Raw genomic sequence first — 22,738 nt, 5'->3', positions numbered from 1 at the left:
TGTGTGTCCCCAAACTGCATTGAAATTAATGGGAACGGAGGGCATGCAGTGCAAAGTTAATATCACAAGATATCTTGCTTCTTCTTACTGCATTATTTTATAGAGCTCTTCACACTTTATAACTAGACATGATTAAACAACCTTTGGGGAGAACTACCCCATCTGACACAACACAGAGTAGGCAATAGTGTATGCTGACACTCCTGTCAAAGACTCTGGAAAACACTGAAGCAGCCAAATTGTATTAATGTGGTTTAGGACCCATGAAATCCTAAGCATGCCATCAATGACTGAGATGAAGGGTGCAGAGTTTCTGGCATTACCCTTTGAATTTCCCACAGTGCTTGCAATCAGTATTATGTTCTAATTGCTGCAATATAGCTATGTATTTTTCTCTTGCATTAATTTAATTGCTTTGATTTCTTGCAGTAGTTCAGCTTTGATGCAATTTCAACTCTTGTGCCAGAGAAGTAAAAGAACTGTACTTCGTTCAAAAGTAATATGAATCACATACATATGTTCGGGGTCTGAGGAAACAGAGGCTCGCATCCCTAGGTGATAGTAATTTGTAGGTAGAACCTTCAGCATTCTTTCATATCAAAGCTGCTCAGCTTTCCCACACAGCATAGAGAGCTATATAGAAGTTCCCTGTGTCTCAGTTGTTTCAGAAATTAAATTTTGCCAAAGAAGAAATTATGAAAAAAGCATTATTTTAAAAATTTAAGCAAATAACATTAGGTGTAACACTGCCTTGGTATTTCAGCTATGTTCCAGCCAAAAACTACTTGGAGAGGGTGAACATAGTATCTTTTACATTATGTGATCTAACTCTTGTACACGTGTTATTCACATTAAAAGGAAAGCAGATTTATAGGGATGTTTGATATTCTATAAATTGAGTTAGGAACAATATGCAGAGTTTCATCTTAAATTGGGTGCAGTGACATAAAATAACTCACCCTGCAGAGCAGTCCATCATTTATATTGGTGTACTGATATGCTCTGGGGAGAGTAAGTCAAAGTGGTTTTAACTTTTTCTGAGTAAAGTCTTTAGATACAACCCATGGTTTTGTTCATTTATATTAGAACTTAAATAACAGTTGCATGATTGGGCATATATGCTCTATGGAAAAGTGCTTATTAGAAGTTGGGACCCACCACCCAAAACCATATTTATACAGCTTCCTTTAACAGCATGATATAGCATGTAGTTACCTAACATGTTAATCTCATGTTCTTTATAAACATTATTGGGAATGATTCCTGCTTACACATTTAAACTGTTTTGATAGTATTCAGAGGTTAGAAAGCAAGGAAGTTGTTAACTATTTGTATTTCTACAGCTGAGTGAAGCACAACCTATAAGCACCTAAATAAGCACAGTTTCATGGGGTCCCTTCTACTAAATCTTGCTCTTTCCTTTCTTGAACAATGGGATGATAACTGGTACTACAAGCCTGTTTTTACAGATAGATAAATGAAAGCGCACAGTCACCTGCAAGATTAATAACAGAGGAAGTCCTGCCTGCCAGTTATGTACAGTGGTCTTTAAATTGACTTTGCTCCTTTCCTTGCCTTTAAGATTTTGTCCTGGTTTGGGGTGGAGCAAAGCCAATTCTTTAGTGAAAACCTTCACAAATATATTTGACTGGAAGGGATGAGAACAATACCTGCACAAGATGCATCCCTCTGCTGCCCAGAGCTGAGCCTTATACATAGTTCTTACTTCCTGCAAACTGAGCTATTGCTAGATACTACCAAAGTCTTGCAGAGTTCTGGTGAGAGTGCTGTAAGTAGAATGTGTGTCCTAATGTGGGTTTAAGTACTTGTAAACATCTTAGTTTATGGTTCTTCAAGCAGCATTTAGTGACTCTGGACACTCAATGGCTGTCATCAAAAGCCAACTACACAGGGACAGTAGATGCAGCTAGCTGTTAGCGATCTTGTAATGTTACGTCACATTGTTTGTCGCTACTACCAGCCTAAGTGTGAGTCTGCTTGTATGAAATCTCACTCTTTGGCCTAGGTTTTTTAATTGGAATCTTATCAGGAAACAAAGTAGAATAAATAGAAAATACACAGAATAATCAAGTCTCTGTGCCACAGCAGAGTTCCAATGATAGTGCCTTACTTTTGCCCTCAGACACAATAAAAACAGGTCATGTCTGTTCTGCTTGTGTTGAATACTGTTTGGAATTCAGAGCAGCAGTGAGAGTTTTTACACATGGGGATGGTGGAAGAAGGATTTACGGAATTGGAAAGTATTAACTTAATGAAAGAGCATTTGCATGTTTTCTGAGCAAAATGTTATAAAAAAAAAAAATCTGGCATAGTTGATGAAAGCATTTTATTTATTGATCCCTTTATAATCCTTTGTTTTCTTTTTCCTCCCTTGTCGTATGGTGATGCATACAATGTAGGCTGTAATATTCATAAGCAGGCTAACCTTCCTTGTCCTGTAACTATTCATTTATAAATGATGCTTTATATAGTGCCTGAAGTGTGTGTTGTTAGGTTCTTTTTATATAAAAAGGCTTTATAAAAACATCTTAAATAATAGCTACAATTACGTACAGACTTGTTTTAAACAAACTGAACATTAATTATGGAGGGCTGAATCTTCAGCTAATTGCATCTGCTTAGTTCCCCAGCTGTCAGGTTCACTTCATACATGTGTATTCCATTTGCTTTAAGAGGCATTTGTTGGTGTGAGCCAAAAGCTGGTACTTGTATGACTGAAGATGTTGAATGTCATTTTTTAGATTGAATAAGTCTGTGTTCCCTCTAAAGTTTAGGCAACCCATCCTTGGGTTTAACAGTGTGCAAAATATCCATATAAAATATAGTAATTAAAACTATTTAAAATAATTACAAAGTATGAATGTTACCTAAGATTCTGGAAATGGAATTTAGCAAAAAAGATTAAACTTTTTCTTAATTTTTTTTTTTTTAAACCATCCTGCACTGTTCTCTCTAGGGCTAACTTTCTGTTAGAACCCATGATCTTCTGAAACACTACAGCAAAATTCCTCTAATTTTAACTTCTGCAATCAGGCACAGCCATCTCGGATTACTTGTCAATGACTGAAGAAGATACCTTGAGAGTGATGAAGCTACTCGGAGTCAACTATGGAACTCAATGGAAAGTCAAATAGCATCACATAGCTAAGCAATAGCTTCTGCTAGCTTGGAGAGAAACAGGATGAGGCCTATAAAGTGAACAGTCTGTGGGACACAAAGGGTGGATATCAGTGAAGATCACACCAGCATCTAATACTTCATAAATATATTTTCTATTTTCAGTGTTCACCATTGTAATAGTACATTTGAGGATTTATTTTTCTTGTAGTAAGCACTATGCCACTTTTCCGTGAACTTCCTATGAAAGTATTTGCAATGAATTAATGCTTTGCACTAAGTTCATTATGAAACTATATGGCTCATAGTTGTGGCTGTTTTGTTGGTTTTTTTTTACTCTCATAACTCTGCAGAAGAGGTAACAGTGATAAAAATGTTATCATGTATTTAATGGCAGGGCTATACTAGACAGGTTATCACAAGCAAGACCCTTAGGATGTAAGATGAGTAGGGATAAGCATGCACAGTGATTAATACAGCAATCAGAAGAACTCGGATCAATAAAATTTGGATGAAAAAAGATTTTCTTTACTAACTGCTGTGACCCTGATTCTCTACAGTCTAGCATTTTTCATCTGTGTGAAATGGCAGTAAAGTGAATGGAGAGTTCTGATCAGGCAGGATTCTACCCTTGGCTTATGCTCAGATGTGAATGACAAACGATGGCATCAGATGCAAGCCTTTTTATCTTTTATTTAAGTATAGAAAGTAAATAAGTAATTGTAGAATGACTTGTTTGTATATTGCAAATAAGCATATTTACTGAGGGGTATTTTGTATTAATTACAGCATTTTATATTATGTCAGCATTAGCATTCCGATAAGATGAAGACCTCTTTGTGCTGCAAGTTATATGCAGATATTTGAGCATCTGCATCATGGTACCTGGTATCGGATAAAATGTTATCTGATGATTTTAAAATAGTTTTACTGACTGAGCAACAACTCTTTGAAACATAAGCCCACTCATTTTAACCTCTAAGATAGATATAGTTAACAGATGACTTTATGGGGCATTAGCATCTTTTGCTAGTTCCATTTACTGTACATTTTTATGATCCTGTGCAATGCTGTTTCCCTGTACATGGAAATCACTAGGAAACAAAAATGCACATCTTGCTGTACTTAGCCTGTAATTTTATGCTCCGCAATAAGACATAGCTACAATAATCTGACAAAATGAAAGCAACATGTGTCATATCAGCTCCAAATAAATATCCTGTCTCCTCTACAGCAGCTGTATTGAAAGAGATCTGACATAATGGTGTTTTATCAGCAGAGGCACTAATCTGAGATACTAGTGATTTCAGTACTGAGAGAGAGAATGCTGTAGCAAATGGAGGTCATTCAATATCCTCTAGCACTTTGGACAAACGTGGCAGTTTGGACTGTCCTTACTAATAGCAGAATACAGTGCTGATGCTCATATTGCTGTTGCAGAGCTACTTGTGCTGGTAATATGCTTGTAACAGCAAAGTTTCTGTTCATACGGGCCTGTTTATTTTGGTGCCTTGCAGAAGCAAGAGTATTTCTTGGAAGTTAAAGGCATACTCTAGGTACTAGTGGTAAAAGCAGACATACCAGAAATTAATTAATTTTTTTAGCTATTTAACCCTCTTCAGGAATACAGAATTGCTTTCTAGATGTTTTGCCTCCTCAGTACCTTATGTGACAGGTCATGCCAAAGAAAGGAGCTGCCATGGAGAATCTGCAGTGCTCTGGTAGGAACACAGGAGTATCGGAATCCCCAAAGCAAGTATGCATGCCTCTCTTTATGGTCCTCAAGTGGGAGAATTGCAATGAGAGGTACAACAGTTTTACTTTAACTGAAATAACAAGGATGCTGAGAGAATTTTGCCATTTTCAGTGTCAGGAGGTGGCACATATGAAGAATCCTTTTCCTTGGCAACAATTCCTGAGCCATAAGGTTGGACCTGTTTACCCAGGAACAGTGCCATTTTGTCAGATGGGCATTGATACACCAATTGCAGAGACCCTGTGTTGTGTGTGCATCAGGTGTAAGTGTCCCAGATAGGATTCTCAGCAAGGATTGTCCATATGTCTGTTCATTCTAATTTTATATTCCCTTGTTCCATTATTAATCCAGGTATGGGTCTGATTATGTTTCAAAAATAGAGAACAGCTTTTTTCTCCTTTAATAAGACCCCTTGCCCACTTATGTAACACAGAATGGAGTAATGGTTTAGGAAAACTTTTTTGGAGGACAAACTTTCTTCCCTGGCCTTACCAGACCCCCTCCTTTTGCATTCAGAGAAATGAGAGCTTTATAAATCTTTTTCCTTTCTAAGCAAAGTCCCTCTAGGATCCATCAGAGTAAATCTTCGGCACCAAGCTAGATTTCGCATGTACAGTAGAGTGGAAATCTGTGTTCAGTCACTCTCTGCACTATTTTGCAGAATGTTTTGTCTGAACTGGTATAAAACATTGAAGTTTCAGGGTTCAAGAAAGAGCATGGCACTGGGGACTGTCTCCCTAGTCTAGATGATTGTCTCACAACAACCACCAGCCTTTCCTCTTGATTTCCTCAGGGGCCTCAGTTTTCTGTAAATCAGCAGGACTCCCAGCATTGCTCTTGCCCTGTCTGAGATATTTTATATGGCTATGGTACAACATCTTATTTTACTTACTGTACTCCTTTTTATGTGTTTTGTTTTCATGTGTATTGAAGAGCTAATGATCTGGTATCTGTGGAATGTGCAGAGTGATAACAGGTCATACTCTTCTGTGATAGCTGAAGGAATTGCACAGGCATCCAATTATTTAGTACAAAGCTTTGATAATCTAATTTTCTTGCTCATCTCATGCAGTCTGTTCCATCCTAATGCAGCAGATTTGAAAAACTATAACAAAAATCTTAGTTTTCCTGATACTCCTTTTGGAATTAGCCTTACTAAGTGTTTGGGCAACACACTGAAGCAGAGCCGCGGAGCTGGCCTCTATTGGTTTTGATTTAAACTGTGAATAATGGATTATATTTTTCTTCATTGTATTTTTCTTCTGGACCTGGCATGTATCATTTAGATTGTCCACAGAATGGGCAAAAGCAATACATTTTTCATCTGTATATTCTATGAATGCTGACAGTAAGCAGTTGCATTTGAAAGCACCCAACCTTGCTGAAGTCTTCTTAATTGCCTCTATCTACATACGTACTTTTTTCACTCACTTTTAAAATGCAGCTGCCTCTGATTGGCTGAACCAGCTTTAGCTGTGTATATTACTACAAGATGCGCTTTAATACAATGTAATTTTCTGGGAAATTTTATGTAAAAGAATGATTGCTGTGCTTTGTTGGGATTGACTTACTAGTATCCTCTCCTATTGCTGAAGCATCCTGAAATCTTTAAGAACTTCTCTTACAGAGCATACAGACAAAAAAGCAACCTGCATAAACTAGTGTTGAGATCAAAAAAAATTTCTGTTCAGACTGGATGTGAATATTTTGCTGCTCAGATATTTTCATTGTGGACTGGGATTTGCCGTTTTCCAAATATTTGTATAGGGCAGTCCGGCACAACAAAGCCATACACAGCTTGAGTTCTCTAGGCAATGTTATAAAAGCTAAAATAATGAAGATAATGTCATCTGCAAACTGTGGAATAGTCCTTTCAGTTTAACATGTCACTGTTCAATTAATGGAATGAGCATCATTGCTGCAAGGAGAAATCTCCATCTACACATGTGTGTCTGGATTTCTGGTAAAGCAGTGCTGATCCTTCTGTCAGTATGTTTAATTAGCTTCAGCTTTACTTTTGCTTCTGTAATTTACAGTCAGTTAAATCATAAATATTGTTTTGTTACTGATAGAAAGTATGTGGCAGTCCTCATCTTGTATCCTTTTTAGTTTGAATATCACATCCTCTTTGTAATTTTTAATGACAACAACAATTTTTATTATATTGCTGGAACTTTTCCCAGGGTAATTGTTTCTTTTGTGTATAATATGTGAACTAGAAATGAAACTGCAGCAGAAAGCTGCTAAATCCAGCATCTTCTGTAGCTGTGTATTTATGTTAAAAAATTCTTGGACCTAGTGAAAGAGAGTTAAATTATCTTATAAAACCAAACCAACCCAAAATTTAAGTTAATGATACACAAGGTAGCAGAGCTTTCTGTAGCTCCGTGAAAGAGAGTTGCTCTAAATATGAAAATATCAAGCAAAATACAAGGGAAGGCAGAACATATTTGCATATCAGGTCTGATCTGCTATCTTATGGAAATCAACTGCACGTTTGTCTTGCTGTGTGTCTGTATGGCCTTTATAAGTATTTCCAATTAACAGAGATTTTACATTTTGACCACAAAATTTGCTCCAGTTCTGATTTCCTTGAAGACAAGGAGAAGTAATGACCTTATGAGTAGCAAACTGACTGATCAAGACCTTTCCGCTCTTGGCTTTTCAGGAATTTAGAGAAGTCATTTAAGCAACAGTCTCATCGAGGCAAACCGTATCCAAAGCTTAGACATTTACTGTTACAGCCTTCAGAACACTGGTCAAAGAAACCTTTCATTGTGTAACTGCACTGTACTGTCAAATGCAGCTGTAATAGAGCTGCATGTCACATATGCCTAACGAACGCAAGTATCTTGCCTAGCAACCACGAAGATGACTGTGGTGGGGGATAAGTACTGGGTGCTACATTGCAGACAAAACTTAAATTAAATTAAAATTAAAAATAAAATAAAATAAATTTAAAAATTAAAAGCAGAAAAAACTTAAATTCCTGCCTCAGCATTATAACATAAGCCAATATTTGGGAAGCTACAGAAGCTATATGTTTCTGTTCTGGTTTTGGAACTCAGAGCACATGGGATGAGAGGAGAAGCAGTTATAGACAAAGCTATTGCCTGTGGTTGACCCTGTCACTTCTTCCCATTCACAGTGAGAAATTATTGGAGAGCTTGGGAAAGGAAGGGGAGAAACTGCTTTTCAGTCCACCAACTTGGACTCAGATATTGACTACTGTATATTAGCACACTCTTTTTCTCCACATTTTTATCCCATACTGAATTTGTGGGCTATAGATCCTCATTTATAACTGAATTTTTAAGTTCAGTGATCAGTTCTTCAGAAGCTGAGTATGTTTTACTGTATGAGAAACAGGGTCAAAGTCCTATAAGGTACAAATGCTTAGCATAATTCAATAAATTGAATAAACATCACTTGGGAACTTGAGGAATGGCTTTTCTGTAGAAGATGATACCCTGTTTAGAGTTTCCAAAGTTCATGTAATTAAATATTTCCTATGCCTTGCCTTAATTTTATGGTTTCTTTGATTATTTCTTTCTAGCTCAACAAAATTCACCAAAAATCCATGAAGGCTGGTGGGCTTATAAGGAGGTGGTCCAGGGAAGCTTTGTTCCAGGTAAGCATAATTTTAAAATCTTAGTATTTATTAAATATTTTTTCACTGGAATTAAGACAGCTGGGCTTGGGGGAGGATTTTTTGGTTTTGTTTTTTTTTATCCATTGCAAAGATTTGAAGCACACAAGTACTCAACATCACATTATAGTGAAGCGTGGAAAGATTTTGTCAATACATCGTCCAAAGACCATGGCTGTTTTCTGGGAAAGAAATCGCTTTGATGACATTCCTCTTTTCTCTCAGTAAAACTAACATGATGCTACTTTGTGAATGTGTGTGTCCTTTGTATAGAAAAGAGAAAGGGAGGACTGAAAAGCAGTATTATTAACTGGATGAATTTATTTACCTGATGCAGCACTTGTAAATAATCCCATTTCAACAAATTTAAGAGTATAGTAGGAAAGGAACCTAATTGAAACAGGAACCTAACATGCAAGTTTCAGTGATTTTTGCTTTGGAAGCAAGAAACAGTGAGTGAAAAAAGATGAAAACCTAACTTGACGTCAGTAAGATTTAGTAAATGGTAAATAACCAGCAGGCAGCTAAAAGGATCTAAATAAGCAACACCACCTGAATTTGATAAGCAAAAGTGAAATTCAGGCTAGCACTAGCCTGGCATTGGTCAGTATTGGTAGAACTCCTCCAAAACATATGTATTGGTTGTCCTAATGCTGTATGCTCCTTAAGTGTCATGTGGTCTGAGTAGGCCTTAGCTTGTCCTTTTTAGCTCTGGATCTCTCGAACACATTTCAGGATTCATGCTGCCTGAGGCACTAGTAGTTCTTAGACTGACAATTTTTTATTTTGTTTTTGAGCTACATTTGACACCTGATCTTTTTGTGTTCCCTTTCTGTAAATTATTTCATTGTTTCTTTCAAACAAAATTACTTTGTTGGGTCTTCCCTGTTCCATATGACTACATGTTTCCACTTAGGAAACTTTAGCAACCTCCGTTTTCTGTTCAGTTGTGGAGATGATTTCACAGTACATTGTTCATTCAGTATACACAGAAACATTCAGTGATTATTTTGTTCAGTATGTTTTCAGTGCAGTTGAGATGACTATGCATTAATTTATGTATATTAGCTACACATTATAAGCTAAAATAGTGCTTCAAGTTCTACAATGAATGCACCATGAAAATTGGCGCATGATCTTTATTTCCTCCAAGTACTAGAAAATATTACTTGCCCATTGTGTGATCTGTTCCTAACAATCTGTAGCTTTGATCTACCATCAGGTATTTTCATTGTTGTGAAAACAATTAAAATCTGACAGTCATATGAAGTATCCAAAATGCTGATCATCTTGATAGGAATACTAGTGAAAATGAGATGAACTATTTCAACCCACAAGTTTCTGGCACTGAAATTCTTGTGAAAAGCACACATGAAAAAAACATGATCTACAAGCCTGAAGCTTAATTACATATTGATGTAGCATAAAGTAGCTTTTCGGATTTTCTTGAGATTGGTTTGGACTGTCAGAGATGCTGCAGCATATTGTTATGCATGTTTAGTTCCTAATGTTGATAGCGAGGGAAGAAACCTGGAGAACATAATCACCTGCTTTCAAGAAATTTCAGCCTTCCTGGTTTGCACGACCCAGGTAAATGCCCAGTAGAAGGTGAATGAAAAACATATTTGCTTAACAGACTTTCTAATTATTTCAGCTTAAAGTTATCAAGAAAAATAATTTAATTTTCAGCGTATAAAGAAACATAATGTGATCAGGTAATGCTTGTGGTATTCTAGTCTTAATACCATGAGAAATTTGGGCTTGGGAAAATCCTTAGATGATTAAGGAAGAAACAGTCACGACCCAAACTTTCAAGAAGGAATACCTTTTAGTCTAGTGGGGAGAGACACCTCCTTTCTGAGAGAACTTTGAATTACCCATACATGTTGAATATCGGACTAATCTAGCACACATCCTCAAAAATTGGTCCAGAAGGACATTTATGAACAGCTCACTGAAGCAGCAATGGAGAAAGCAAGGGTAACTTGGGGGCACCTTTCTTGCAGACTGTCATGTTTCTTTGAAATTCAACTCTGCGACCTGTAAGCCTCAGCAGAAGAGAGAAATCCCACGAATTTTTACAAAACAAACAACTAATTTTTTTCAGCAGCACCTAGATTTTGGAGTCTTTGAAAACCATATTTAAAGCATTTCAAGAATGCATTTTATGTTTATGATCTCAGACTAACACATCACGAAGGATATGTTAGTGCATATTAAGTTTATCCATAATGTTAGCAGTCACATACCAGATCTTGCATGAGACGCTAATTAGCACCTGAGAGGTGATAGCTGCAAGGCAGTCTGAGGAGCTATAGCTGAAGTTGCTGACTGATGTGCACTGAAGCAAACAGCTATAGCCATCTGCTAAGACATTGCCTTCCCACAGCTGTTTGTCCTGTCCCAAGGCTGGAAGTTGCCACCCCCAAAGACATTAGAAAGCAATATTTGTGCAAGACTGTCACTGCAGTTCAAAACTGGCATCTAAGCTAATATGATTGACATGAATACAGCTCTTTAGCTGCTTGGGGGAGCAACCACAAGTATGGGGATGACTAACTGGGGGTAATAGCATTGTAAAACACTCCAGGATGAGTTGCTAGAGTTTGTCTGTCACAGCTTTGGCTGTGTGAATACTTTTTGCCTACTTCAAAGCAAAGTCATTGTCTTTCTTTGAACTATCACTTCTTTCCTGTATAGTTGTGTAAGAATGCATTCAGGAGTGTATCACAATATGCCTAGGTTAGAATATGCCATTCATAAGTTTTTCTGCTTAATACTCTGTATTGAATGCATTTAAGTCAAGTCCTAACAAATGCTCTGGATCCTGCACAAATTTGTCTTTGAACAGTTCATAAAAATTAAACCATACTTCAATACATTCCCCACATCCCAGACTCGTTATACTCTCAGATGGATTTTAGAAAAAATGTTTTAAATCCCTTTCTAGTGTAATACGAAAAACATTTTTTTCCCCAGATTCTGGGATTCACAACTTAAATGATACGTTGTAAACCAGTGTCTTATGATCACTGATGTGTATCTCACAGGTAGGAGAGGATATAAGCAGAGATGAGGTGCAAGACCCATCACACTGTCTTTCCCAACTTCCCTTCTTGCACTACTCAGCAGAGCAGACAGCAGTAGCAACCGACAGGTTCTCTCACTACGATAACTGTGGTTCAGGTCTTTCTTAGTGCCAGGCCTTACAAGTGAGAGTGCAGAGTTGTCAAGTGCAGGAAGGAAGGTGCATCAGTGGCTGGATTTGTGTGTAGAGTAGTGATTAAAAAAGCACTCTCCCATCTCACACTTTTTCTCAAAGCGAAAAATTGCTCTTATGATTTAAGTGATGGAGGCAAACAAAATAGAAAGTAAGTAGTACTTTAAAATGTTAATTGAATGCAAATTAGGTTCCAAATTAAACTTCAGGAAATATTCAAGGATGAAGAATGAATACTTTTCTTTATGCATGGTGATCTGCATAATAATCAAATAATCTATATTATTACATACTTTCACTATGTAGACTTTCTCTGGTGTGGAATATCAAAGTAGTTCATGATGGGTTAAAATACATTTAAATAACCTTTTTAAAATAACCTTTAGTTTGGCTGAGTTTTGCTGTGACTATGAATATTTTATGTCACTGAAGTAGATCAAGCATTTTCAGGGTGGCAAAGGCAATAATATTTCAAACTATTCTATACCCTTTTTTTTACTTTAAATAGATGCACATAACCTTTGATACTCATGTGTGTCTTATTGTATTGATTCTCTCTATACTGTTCCTGCTTATTTCATAGCATCATAAAAGTGGGCTTTTGGTAAGCATAAAGGTGGTTAAATCCAATTTATGATCATGGAATTCACTTGCCAAAACTCCACCCTGTTACTGAAACATTAAACTACATGTTAATACAAGGCCATAAGTGTTTCTCGCCCTGGGAAGACACTGTCTTTGTGACCCTTACTGAATTATAGCAAGTCTAAAGTTATTTTACGAGGAGAAGGTGCTTATCTTAGCTCAGAGGAGGAAGTCCATCTCTACCAAATAACGAGTGAACTTTGCTGAAGGAGCAGATAATGTTCTTCTCCTTCCTTATAAAGGTTGTAAACAACTTCAGTTCCAGATGAAGATCTACATCCACCGTGACTCACAGTTGGCTACAGATCACCAAAGGCTGGCTGTTTCCCTGAGATCTCTGTTCATAGTTCCTTTGACAACTTATTTTACTATAAAAGGGAAAAGACTGCTAGAGATTGATAATGCTGCTCCTGCCTTTTGTGAGGCTCATATTGATGGGATTACGCCCTAACATAGACCAGCTGGCAAAACTACACTGACTCAAAAGGAACACAGGCGCAGTGTTTGTGAAGCACTGAGAAACTCCCTCCAAGCAGGAAATGCATGAATTTGGTAATGATTTACAAGGAAAAAGAGTCCTGAAACAACTGACAGTCTTGGTCATGAGTGCCAAAACCTGATTTTAAAATTCCTGCTATTGCCCTGTGCTTTTGTTATGGCCCATGCCAGCAGTGCAAGTGTCCCTAGTTTCTCCTGTGTGGGCTTTAAAATTTCTTTTTATTACAGCTTTAAGATTTATTTTAAACTGTAAATTTCTGTATGTACCTGTCCAAAAATAACCTTTGACAGAACAGGTCACTGTAAGAGCCGTAATCTCTTTGTCCATGCCTGAAACTCAGAGGTATGAAACTTCAAACCCAAACACATCTTAAACTTTCTGTAAAGCTCGTGTATTATGCCATCATCCAATCACATAGGGGTCTATTTCATACATTGAGATTGGGATCTCTTAGTTTGTCTGCCTAAATAATAGAAAACACAAACCTCTTGATTGCTACTCCTGCATTGCTCCCTTTTTGTACTAACTATAAAATTTCTTCTAGTCTTATTTTGGGACTTCAGGAGGCTGCAGCATCACTCACCGTCTGGTGCATTTTGCTTGTCAGTGAAAACAGTGTTGCTGTCTGAGCTACAGTAGTGTTTTAAACAGTCTGCACACACTCTTCAAAATCATTCAGTCTGGTGCCAACTCTGAAGAATTAACCAGCCATATATAATTATTTATTGGAACAATAACAGCAGTTTTTCTTTTAGAAAGCAATATATTGGAACACTTCATTTCTTCAGGGTGATAGAGCATAGATTCTGGAAATCATTCACTTATTGATTGGAACTTAGGTTAGTATGTATAATATTTCAGCTTTGGTTGTCAGTTAAAGGTAGCTTGAAGGAAATACATTTTGTACCAAATATTTTCTTGGTTTCTTACCTCCTTTGGTGATTCTGCAAAAACTGACTGTTTACAAATCATGTAACTGTAAAGGAAACTAGATTTTTCTGTATTTTTGCATGGAAGTTAAATATAATTAAAATGTAAACCCATTGTCTCACTTTTCAGTGAATTGTTGATACAATTCATTATTTTACAATAGCAAGGAACAGATGAGTTGACTGCTTTAAATTTGGAAGAAGAAAGGAACGCTGTTGAGGGCAGACATTTTATGGCCTGAGTTCTAGCACAAATATGGCAACTCATCTTCATATGAATTGCAACCAAATTACAGCATTGAGTTTGAGACACACTCACATTAGTAGTAGTGCTGTACTTAATAAGACTATCAGAGTGAGTATGTAATTTTGAACCTTGCATAAAAATGTAAAGAGGCTGGTTAGAGAGTGACTCACACCTCAAAGTTCGATTTATCCCTGAAATTAAATATGAAAAAAAGTGAAATTTTGCATATTAGGATCTGGTTATGGTTCTACATAATACTGTACCGTCACAAGGAAGTACAATTCCATACTGCATTATAAAAAGCCATGATACACTATGTTAGGCCTAGTCATATCAGTTTCCTTCCCCTACTTATGGCCTGTGTACTTTTAATGTTCCAGTGGTGGGTAGTCTAAGCTCACTGTTCAAAGAGAACCTCCTGTCTGTAGATGCCCTATGCTTGATAACAATAGGTAGAATATTTCTTAATCAGAAGGAAGTAGCTCCAGCTTTTTATTGCTTTCTCCATTAGTTCTGTTTAGCAATGAAAGAAGACTATAACAAAACTGCGAATCGATGCAGAGGAAGATGTACAGGACCACAGGACACTACACGGTGCGGTTCTCCAGGGCAGTCTGACTGTAGAAGGGGCGTCCTGGCAGAAGGCCTCCAGGGAGTACACTTAGAAGAGAGCAGCTCTGCCTACCTGCAACACGGGCCTTCTCCCTTTCACAACACCTGGAGGCACCATGATCTGGCTCCCACAGCCCCTCCTTCTCACTTGACTAACAAACCCCAGGACTGGGGATTATCCTTTACAGGTGCTTTTGTTGCCAGCATAGAACTCAAAAAGTTACTGCCTTCAGGTCCTTCCCACTCCTTTGAATACCCAGCTATGCAGTCCTTTTCACAAGAGCCTTTTGAAGAGAGTAAATTACTGTCTTACATATGGCCTGTAGCTGCAACCATTTTGCAAAGAGATCTCTGAATGCTGTTTTTCCCCCCCTAAGCTTCTTTCACTCCTTCAACAAAACAAATAAATAAATAAATTTTAGAGGGCAAGCAATGTGAACTAACCACAGTAAAGAACTCTGAAAATCTAAGATTTTAAACCTTGCCAGACTTGTGGTTGCACCACAGTTCTTTGCTAAAGTGGTCTCATACCCCTTTTTCCCTTCACAGCCTAATTATCTTTCTTGGATGTGTTTTTTCCTCCTAAGTTATGATTAATATCCGTGGAAGAAAAACTGCATGTAACAGGGGTATCTCAGATTTTGCGTTATTATACTGACAGGACCAAATGATTCAAGTCGCCTTCCTGTCTATTTCTAGCCACAGTCAGGCACCGGAAAGGTCAAGCCTTTCCTTTGTAACAAATACTGCATTGGACAGCATGTTGTATCTGGCTGTGTAGCCAGCTGGCTAGTACCTCTCCTGCTGAACCTGCAGGTTCCTCCTGCGAAGACACAAGCAGTAACCCTCTTCTACTTCAGGAATGTTCTAATATGGAAGACCTTCAAGGCAGTGATCTGCAGATCCTTGACAATTATTGTACCGTATACTTTGCTGTTAAGTTAGATGCCAATTTTAGAGATAGCAGTACCGCAATTACTTTTTTATGAAATTGAAAATCCTCTTTCCCACTACCCTGAAGTGGTCTCTGTTTACCTTGTAGTGACACTAGTGTGGGTCATAAGAAGAAAGAACAATTAGCTAACACTAATTTTTTGAGACAGCTGTAATTGGTAGGGCTACCACAATCTGCATGGATGATGACTTCTAGCTGGGAGGAAGTTTAAGAGATGGTGGTTACCATTTGGGCATTTATATCCTCAAATTGGCAAACAGGGAGCAATATCCAGAACATCTGCTGTTGTACACACTGTGGAGCCTACAGTCATTACAGATTCTTGAAGACCTACAGTTACTGTTGGTTAAGTAACTGCTCTTTCTGCAAATGCAATGCAATTTATTTTTTTAAATATTATTCCAGCCCACTTTGAATTTGTTAAAAGTGAAAAGCCAGAAAGCCCACCTCTGTGATCTTTCCAGGGTTCATCATTCCATGATGAGCACATCCTCTTAAGCTTTTGCTTAAAAAGAGAAGGATCATTCCTGTGCAGGACCTTAGATATATCATCAAAAGTTTGGGGGTTGGAATAAAAAGTTAAGGCTAATATTAGGAATCTTTTTTTTCTTAGGTTCTTCACTGTGACCTAAAAGCAAAGGAAGGAATTCCAATATAGATACTGGTATATGCAGGAAAGGGTTGATAGTATTCTTGACAAGCTAAGTATAAAACCAGTTGAAACAGTGGTCTGTGACTAAGTCATTAGTAACTGAAGGCTTGTGAATCCTTACTTTGAAGGATTATTCAGGATAGTTCTAAGTGCCAGACACCAAGGCTCCTGCATGTTGGTGCTGCTGAGTATATGTATTGGTACGTTCAAGGTTATCTTATCTTATGCCTTGACAGGCTACTTTTCACACAATATCCGAGTGGTTCTTGTAACCCTTTAGCAGTAAACATTTTGATGGTGTACATGTCTTAGAGGAGTAGAACTGAAGCACAAAAAAATCTGATAGAAGAATTAGTGGCTGCTCAGACACCCAAGGAACTTTCCTGAGCTAATAATCCAAAATGAAAGTGAGTAATGACATATGCCATGGTTGATTATGTAAGGAGGGGACTTGGAGCTTTGGCTAATAATTACCTTGTTGTAGTAGTCTTTTTGTGTGCGTGTGCATGTGTTTTTGTACAAGACAGATAGTAGCAGTCAGCACTCCCTACATTAAAAAAAAACCCTTTTTTAATAGATTTTCGTTGTATAGGGTGAGTAAGTTAGTGTCTCAGGGAGAAAGAAGTCACTGAGAATAACAAGGAATAGTATTTTTCTGTGCTAATAATGTTCTTCTGTAGTGACATGTAATTGAGCTTAATCAGAGAAGGGTTACAGTGCTTCAGCTTATGCTTGCTTAGGTATTTCTGTCATAAATCTGAATGGGATGAGATAGAACTGGAAGGGATCACAGAATAGCATGGAAATAGAGTGACACTAAGAGGTAGCCTCACTGCTCCTCCTGTCATTATCTCACTTACAAAAAATACTCTTGCAAAACGCTATGAAGAAGAGAATTATATTTTAAGAGTACTACAATTACAGTTTGCAATTATCAGTTAGGAATCCACCTCTTATTTCACTGAGACTATTTATATCAGGTTATTTTATTGACTTCAGGGAGATTATTCCTAACTGTTACATTGCTGATGAACACAGCACCACTGAGGACTTTATATTGATACCGCATGCAGTTTTCGATCCCTACATCTCATTAGCACAGTTTAGTGTCATTAGGGTAGAATTTGCCACTTCATACAGAAGAAAACACGGTCACTGCAGCTACACCCTTATCTGTGGTTAAAATAAACACCTGTGAAATGAGATCACACCACTACTGTGTATGGTTACACAGAGTAACTGTGCTGCTTGTTCATTGTCAATGAAAGCTTTACTGTTACTCACAAAAAAGTTCCCTGTCAAATCTTGTCCCCTGCCTAACGGAGGAAGAGGTCAAAGAGAAAAGGAAATGAGGCTGTTACCTAAAGGTAGATGCATCGTATAGAATGCAAGTACTTTCCTCATAGATTGCTATGATTTAAATTGTAAATATGGAATCAGAGGATTGTTATATCATAGTATTTATCCAGTAGCCTGCAAGAACTTTAATTCTGAAAGTACCATGTGTGCATATGTGTAGGGTTACTTAGGCTCTTCAATTAGGAGATTACTATTGACTTGATAGTCTGAAACCACTCAATTTGTACTCAGTGAAAATTTCCTCCTCTTGTAGCACCTCTCTAAAAAGGTCAGTTGTGAATTCACTGAACCATAAATCCATTGAACAGACTCAGGAGCTAAATCCATGCTCATCATTTACCAGGTCTACCTGCCTACGAGTATTTGGAATTATTTGGAGAAGTTTTACTGCTGTTACTTACTTACATTAAAATACAGCTATCATATAACATCACCCCACCATGGTATTTCTGGGCACATGCTATTTGTGGTCATCGAGAGATTTACTATCTCTTACGAAGAAACTCACCATAAAATACAGTCACCTACTTAATGCATTTCCGGCTACCTGCTGACCCTGCTCAGAGCTGTAAATCGCATTATAGTTAATGACTCTGGCCAAAGGAGGAAGCTTCCTGAATGTTATTGATTGTTTTTTTCTACTACTGAAAATACTACTTAAAATTGTCACTTTTTCCTTTCTGAATAGAGTGTGGTTTTATATTAGGGCACTTTTTCATTTTGTATTTATAAAATGTACAAAAATGCATTTGAATTTCCAGACCAAGCAGTCACCAACTTTATAGTCAGGATATAAACCCTGAAAATAACAGCATAACATCATAATGGGAAACCTGACAGGTCGTTAACTACAGCTGTGCAAATGGCACTGCTATAATTCACAAGTGCTTGTAGACAACATCACAGCCTACAGCCTTTCAGTATCTGGTCGAAAGAGAAAAATACTGAAGTATGTAGCACAAAATAACCAGGTCACACTGGCAGTTGTTGACTTGACACCAAAGTACATAGCCGATAGGTGTTCCACCCCAACACAGAGGTGGTTCTTTAGGACCTTTTTATGACCTCCCTATAATTTATTTTTTCTGTGTCTTTAATATCTAGGAGCTTCAGTTATGGGGGCTTAGGTGAAGAATGAAGGTCTTCACACAGTGCAATCATTTTACAAATGTTAAGTGAGATGTACGTAAAGAAAGATGGATAAGGTTAGTTCAAGGCAGCAGTATGGAAGCTGTGAGAGAATTAAACGACCATTTTAGATGCCTGTGTCGTCAGACTAGTCAGCCTAGCATCCCTATGCTGTTAATTGAAAAAGAAAAAAGATGTTACCGCACATCCTTTGGAGAAACCCATGTCTTTTGGCTGACTAAAATGAAGTGGTACAGCTGCCCCAACAGAGAGGCAACAGTAGGCACCAGGATGGGCACCGTGGACTTGGCATACCTCCTTCATGTGCATTACCAGATTGTCCATTTCAGAAGCTCATTTTAATAGAGTTGAAGAATGTTACATGATTATTTGCAGTGAAATTTTGGCATTATCTCATACTATATTATAACTTCAGAAGTGAGGAAGGAAGAAGGGTGGGCGTATGCAGGCCAAGTAGCAGCCAATTGCACAGCCACTGTGTTTCAGTTTAAAAACAAACCGAAAGATTGAAAAGCGCTAGCATTTAAACAATGACATTTCAATCAAATGATGAGGAGATGGAATTTTTCTTCCTTGCTTACAAGAAATACTTTGGTTATGTTCGGTTTAGTAATGTCTCTGAAATCCAGGCATTGCTTTGTTTCTATGCTAGAATAATTGGAAGGCAAGTCTGATTGAAGTAGTCCCTATAAAAACCAACCACTGCCAGTTTCAAAAATCCTAGGTTAGTACTTTTGCCTGACAATAGGTCCCACTGAAAACAGTGGGATTTGCGTGCTGACACAAGTGCTGCATCCATTGAATACGGATGTCAGAAGCTGATTCTTTAAAAAAAAAATAAAAAAATCAATATTTAGAAGACTGTATTATTCCTTTTACAATGATTTTATTTGAAACCATCTCTTTGCAAATTCTTTAACTGGAGTGAAATTATTTATTTACACAGACGCGCAGTGTAGCCTCCATCTCTTTTCTTCTAGAGTTTACACTGCAATTGCATTAATAATGAGCTTTTTGAGAATATAATGTTTTAATACTGTATCCTTTGTTTCTCATGGAGAGGGGAGGGCCTGGATAGAAGGAATAAACCTTTGTACCTGGGATCATGCTAGTGTTACCACAGCACTAAAAGGTATAGGATGAATAGGATGCTCAGTTCTGAGAGTTGCTGCTCCTTCAAATCTCTCTCAGATGCAGTTCACGTCATATCACGGGCCAGCTGCCCTTCTACAACATGCAGATAGAAATGATGGCTAATTCCCAGCTTTAGTCCCAATTTAGAACTGCAGGATTTAGCTGATCTGTCTGACTCAGAATACACCATATGACATTGGAGAAATCATTTCAGATAATGTAGTCAACCTTTCTGTATTTTCAAACTAGGCTACATAGGCCATGGCTACAGAATACCATTCTCTATTGCATGTCAGGCCATTTCTCAGGAGTGAGTTTTGATTCCATTTTGCTTTTCCTATCCAGCAGTTGGGTATCTTCAAATGGCTTTTCTTCCTAGTCTTAAATTAGGCTTTCTTAAAATAAAGAAGAAATAAAGGACTGAAGTCTAATAGGATATGGCTGAAACACATTGGATAGCCTTGGCAGGCTCTATTATCCACATACTGACATCTTTAGAATTACCCGGTATTTTAATGTGCATTTAAAATTGGTTAACAGGAGTATAAATTAAAGCAATAGAGAAACTAGTCTCTCAAGATTTTATTGCTCATTGTAATTTCACGTTTATGGGCTTATTGCTTTGTGGCAGGACTTGTGGCTTTTAGTTCTAGAGAGTATAGTAGTAAGAAGACAGTACCTCACTCAGAGCCTGGTGAAATCAATGGAAGTCCTTCCGCTTGATTAGAACACGCTCTGCCTCAGGGACACAGTCACATTATTCTCACTGTTGACTGCTTGGCTTTAGTTTCCCAGTTAAGAGTGCTGCCCAGTGCAAATTCATTTATAGAAAGAATTTTAAATAGTGTATCCCAACTTATTTTACATTATTTTTCATGCAACTCTGATGCCTAGTTTAAATAAAAAAATAATTAAGAGGGAAAAAAGATGAAAAATAAAATTATGTATTTATTGAGACGTGAAATGAGATAAGAGTTGTGCACAGAGATACTACTCTTTTCCTACACCTCTAAAACAGTGTAACTGCAGTGGAATTCTGGAGAGGACCAAAGAAAAAGTACTAATTAAAGTGGGAAAACTGCATTGAATTGAAAGACAAGAAGCTCTTCTCCTGTATTAATGATGCTCCGGTTTCCGTCTGTCTTACCATTCTTTCTCCTTTGTTGCCGATTCTGTAACTACTCTTTTCACAGCCTTTTCTGAATTAATAGTACATTTGTGCAGGCAGAGATACACGCTTGAGGAAGGGTACAGAGCTACAAGTAATATTTGTAGAAGATAACATAGAAATTCTTCCAGCTTATTACATCAAGTCACGAGTATTTGTTTATTTGTATCCATTAATTATAACAAGCACTTCACATTTGCATAGTTTTGCATCAAAACTCCACCTAAAACATGACTAGATTGTAAAGATAAAGACATGAAGAAGCTCCAGAATATGAATATTATAAAATACTGAAGGAAAAAAAGAGTTACTTAGTTTCATAAATGCTTCTTGTTTTAGAGAGTCCAATTTGAAATACAGAATATTTTTTCTAACCATTTTCACTTTCAGAACTGGTTTAGTAGTCTATAGAGTCCCAGTGGCTTTTTAAGATTGATGGCCAGATATAAGAACTCTATTTAAGTGCTTTAAAATGCAAACGACTGGCCAAGGAAAAGGAGCTAAGTACCTAAAATACACAGTTTCTCCCCAAAGGCTCTGGGAATTGGGCATCAACTTACTTAGCCAAGAAGATAAGAAGAACCCAGGAGGCACCTACTGTATCATTTAGTGCCCAAAGACCATCGTAATTCTGACTGTAAAGTTCCAAAGTATCTAAATCATCTTTAAATAAGAACTTTAGTTCCTGGAAGAGTGTCCTCTATTCTCTTAAGGGTTGAACCCCCCGGCCTCCCAAATTCTGCCACGTATTAGATGGAAGTCCAGAGAAAGTTAAATGATGTTAAAGCAGTATAGGCAGAAGAAACGGGTTCAGGTGAAAGATATCCTTGTTTCTTGCCTCCTCTTGGGAAGATTTCTGGTAAGCTGTTTCTAATGTGCCCTTCAGGAAGCTGTTAGTGAGACACTGGCATTTAATTTTCAATTTCCTGCTTGACCTTGTTCTGCAACATGAGTTTGCACTGGTTTTCATGCATAATGTACATAAAGACACCTTCAGCTCTTTAGTGCATAGTACTGTTGCTGGGCCGTATATTTACAGCAAGAATTTTGTGGACCGTGCTGTTCATAATTGGAGAAGAGGGGATTCTTAGTTGCAGGCTCTTAAATACAAAGCTGTTAGAATAATGTCAGCTGGCTTTAATAAAAAAATATTTTTGCAAGCGTTTTAAAGGTGTATTTTTGCTTACCCGTCACACACCTTACAGTCACATTTCCCAACCTGTATTAAACTACAGAATATCATCCTCTGCATTACATCTACCTCTGCAGAGAAATAGTGCACTAAATCTTGTAACATGCCCTGTCTGCAAACATTAGGTTAGTGGCATTGGGGTGTAGAAGGGGGGTGCCGGGTTCTTCTTTGATTCTGTGTGATTCTGGTGCCTTTATAGACAGAATAGTTGTCAGAAGCCCTGCCATTTTCTATCCCTAGATAGAGAGAGCAAATGAACATTTTTGTCATGCTTTTCTGTGCAAAAGGAATGGCACAAAAACTTCTGTTGTGTTTTGTATCAGTAAAGGAAAGCTCCACTTTCCCTCCAAATGGCCTGTTCTGTGGCTTGATATATTTGCTTTTATAGCCAGAATCTGCTGTCAGAAACAGTGCATTGGACAGTAAAGCCCAGG

At 37.6% G+C, this 22,738-nt stretch overlaps 1 protein-coding gene across 3 annotated transcripts in view; it reads left to right on the top strand.

The window, feature by feature from the left end:
* Positions 1–22,738, top strand: part of CA10 (carbonic anhydrase 10) — a 207,147-nt gene that overhangs the window by 31,109 nt on the left and 153,300 nt on the right. For all 3 annotated transcript variants that reach the window (XM_054221638.1, XM_054221636.1, XM_054221637.1), the window contains one exon: positions 8,451–8,525. In XM_054221638.1, the coding sequence (XP_054077613.1) occupies positions 8,451–8,525 (75 nt within the window). The remainder of the gene's footprint in view (positions 1–8,450; positions 8,526–22,738) is intronic.

This window comes from Rissa tridactyla, chromosome 15 (genome assembly GCF_028500815.1).
Source record: "Rissa tridactyla isolate bRisTri1 chromosome 15, bRisTri1.patW.cur.20221130, whole genome shotgun sequence".
In the NCBI taxonomy this organism is placed as follows: Eukaryota; Metazoa; Chordata; class Aves; order Charadriiformes; family Laridae; genus Rissa; species Rissa tridactyla.
Note: the sequence above shows the minus strand (reverse complement) of the source record. Positions and strands in the feature narration are given on the sequence as shown.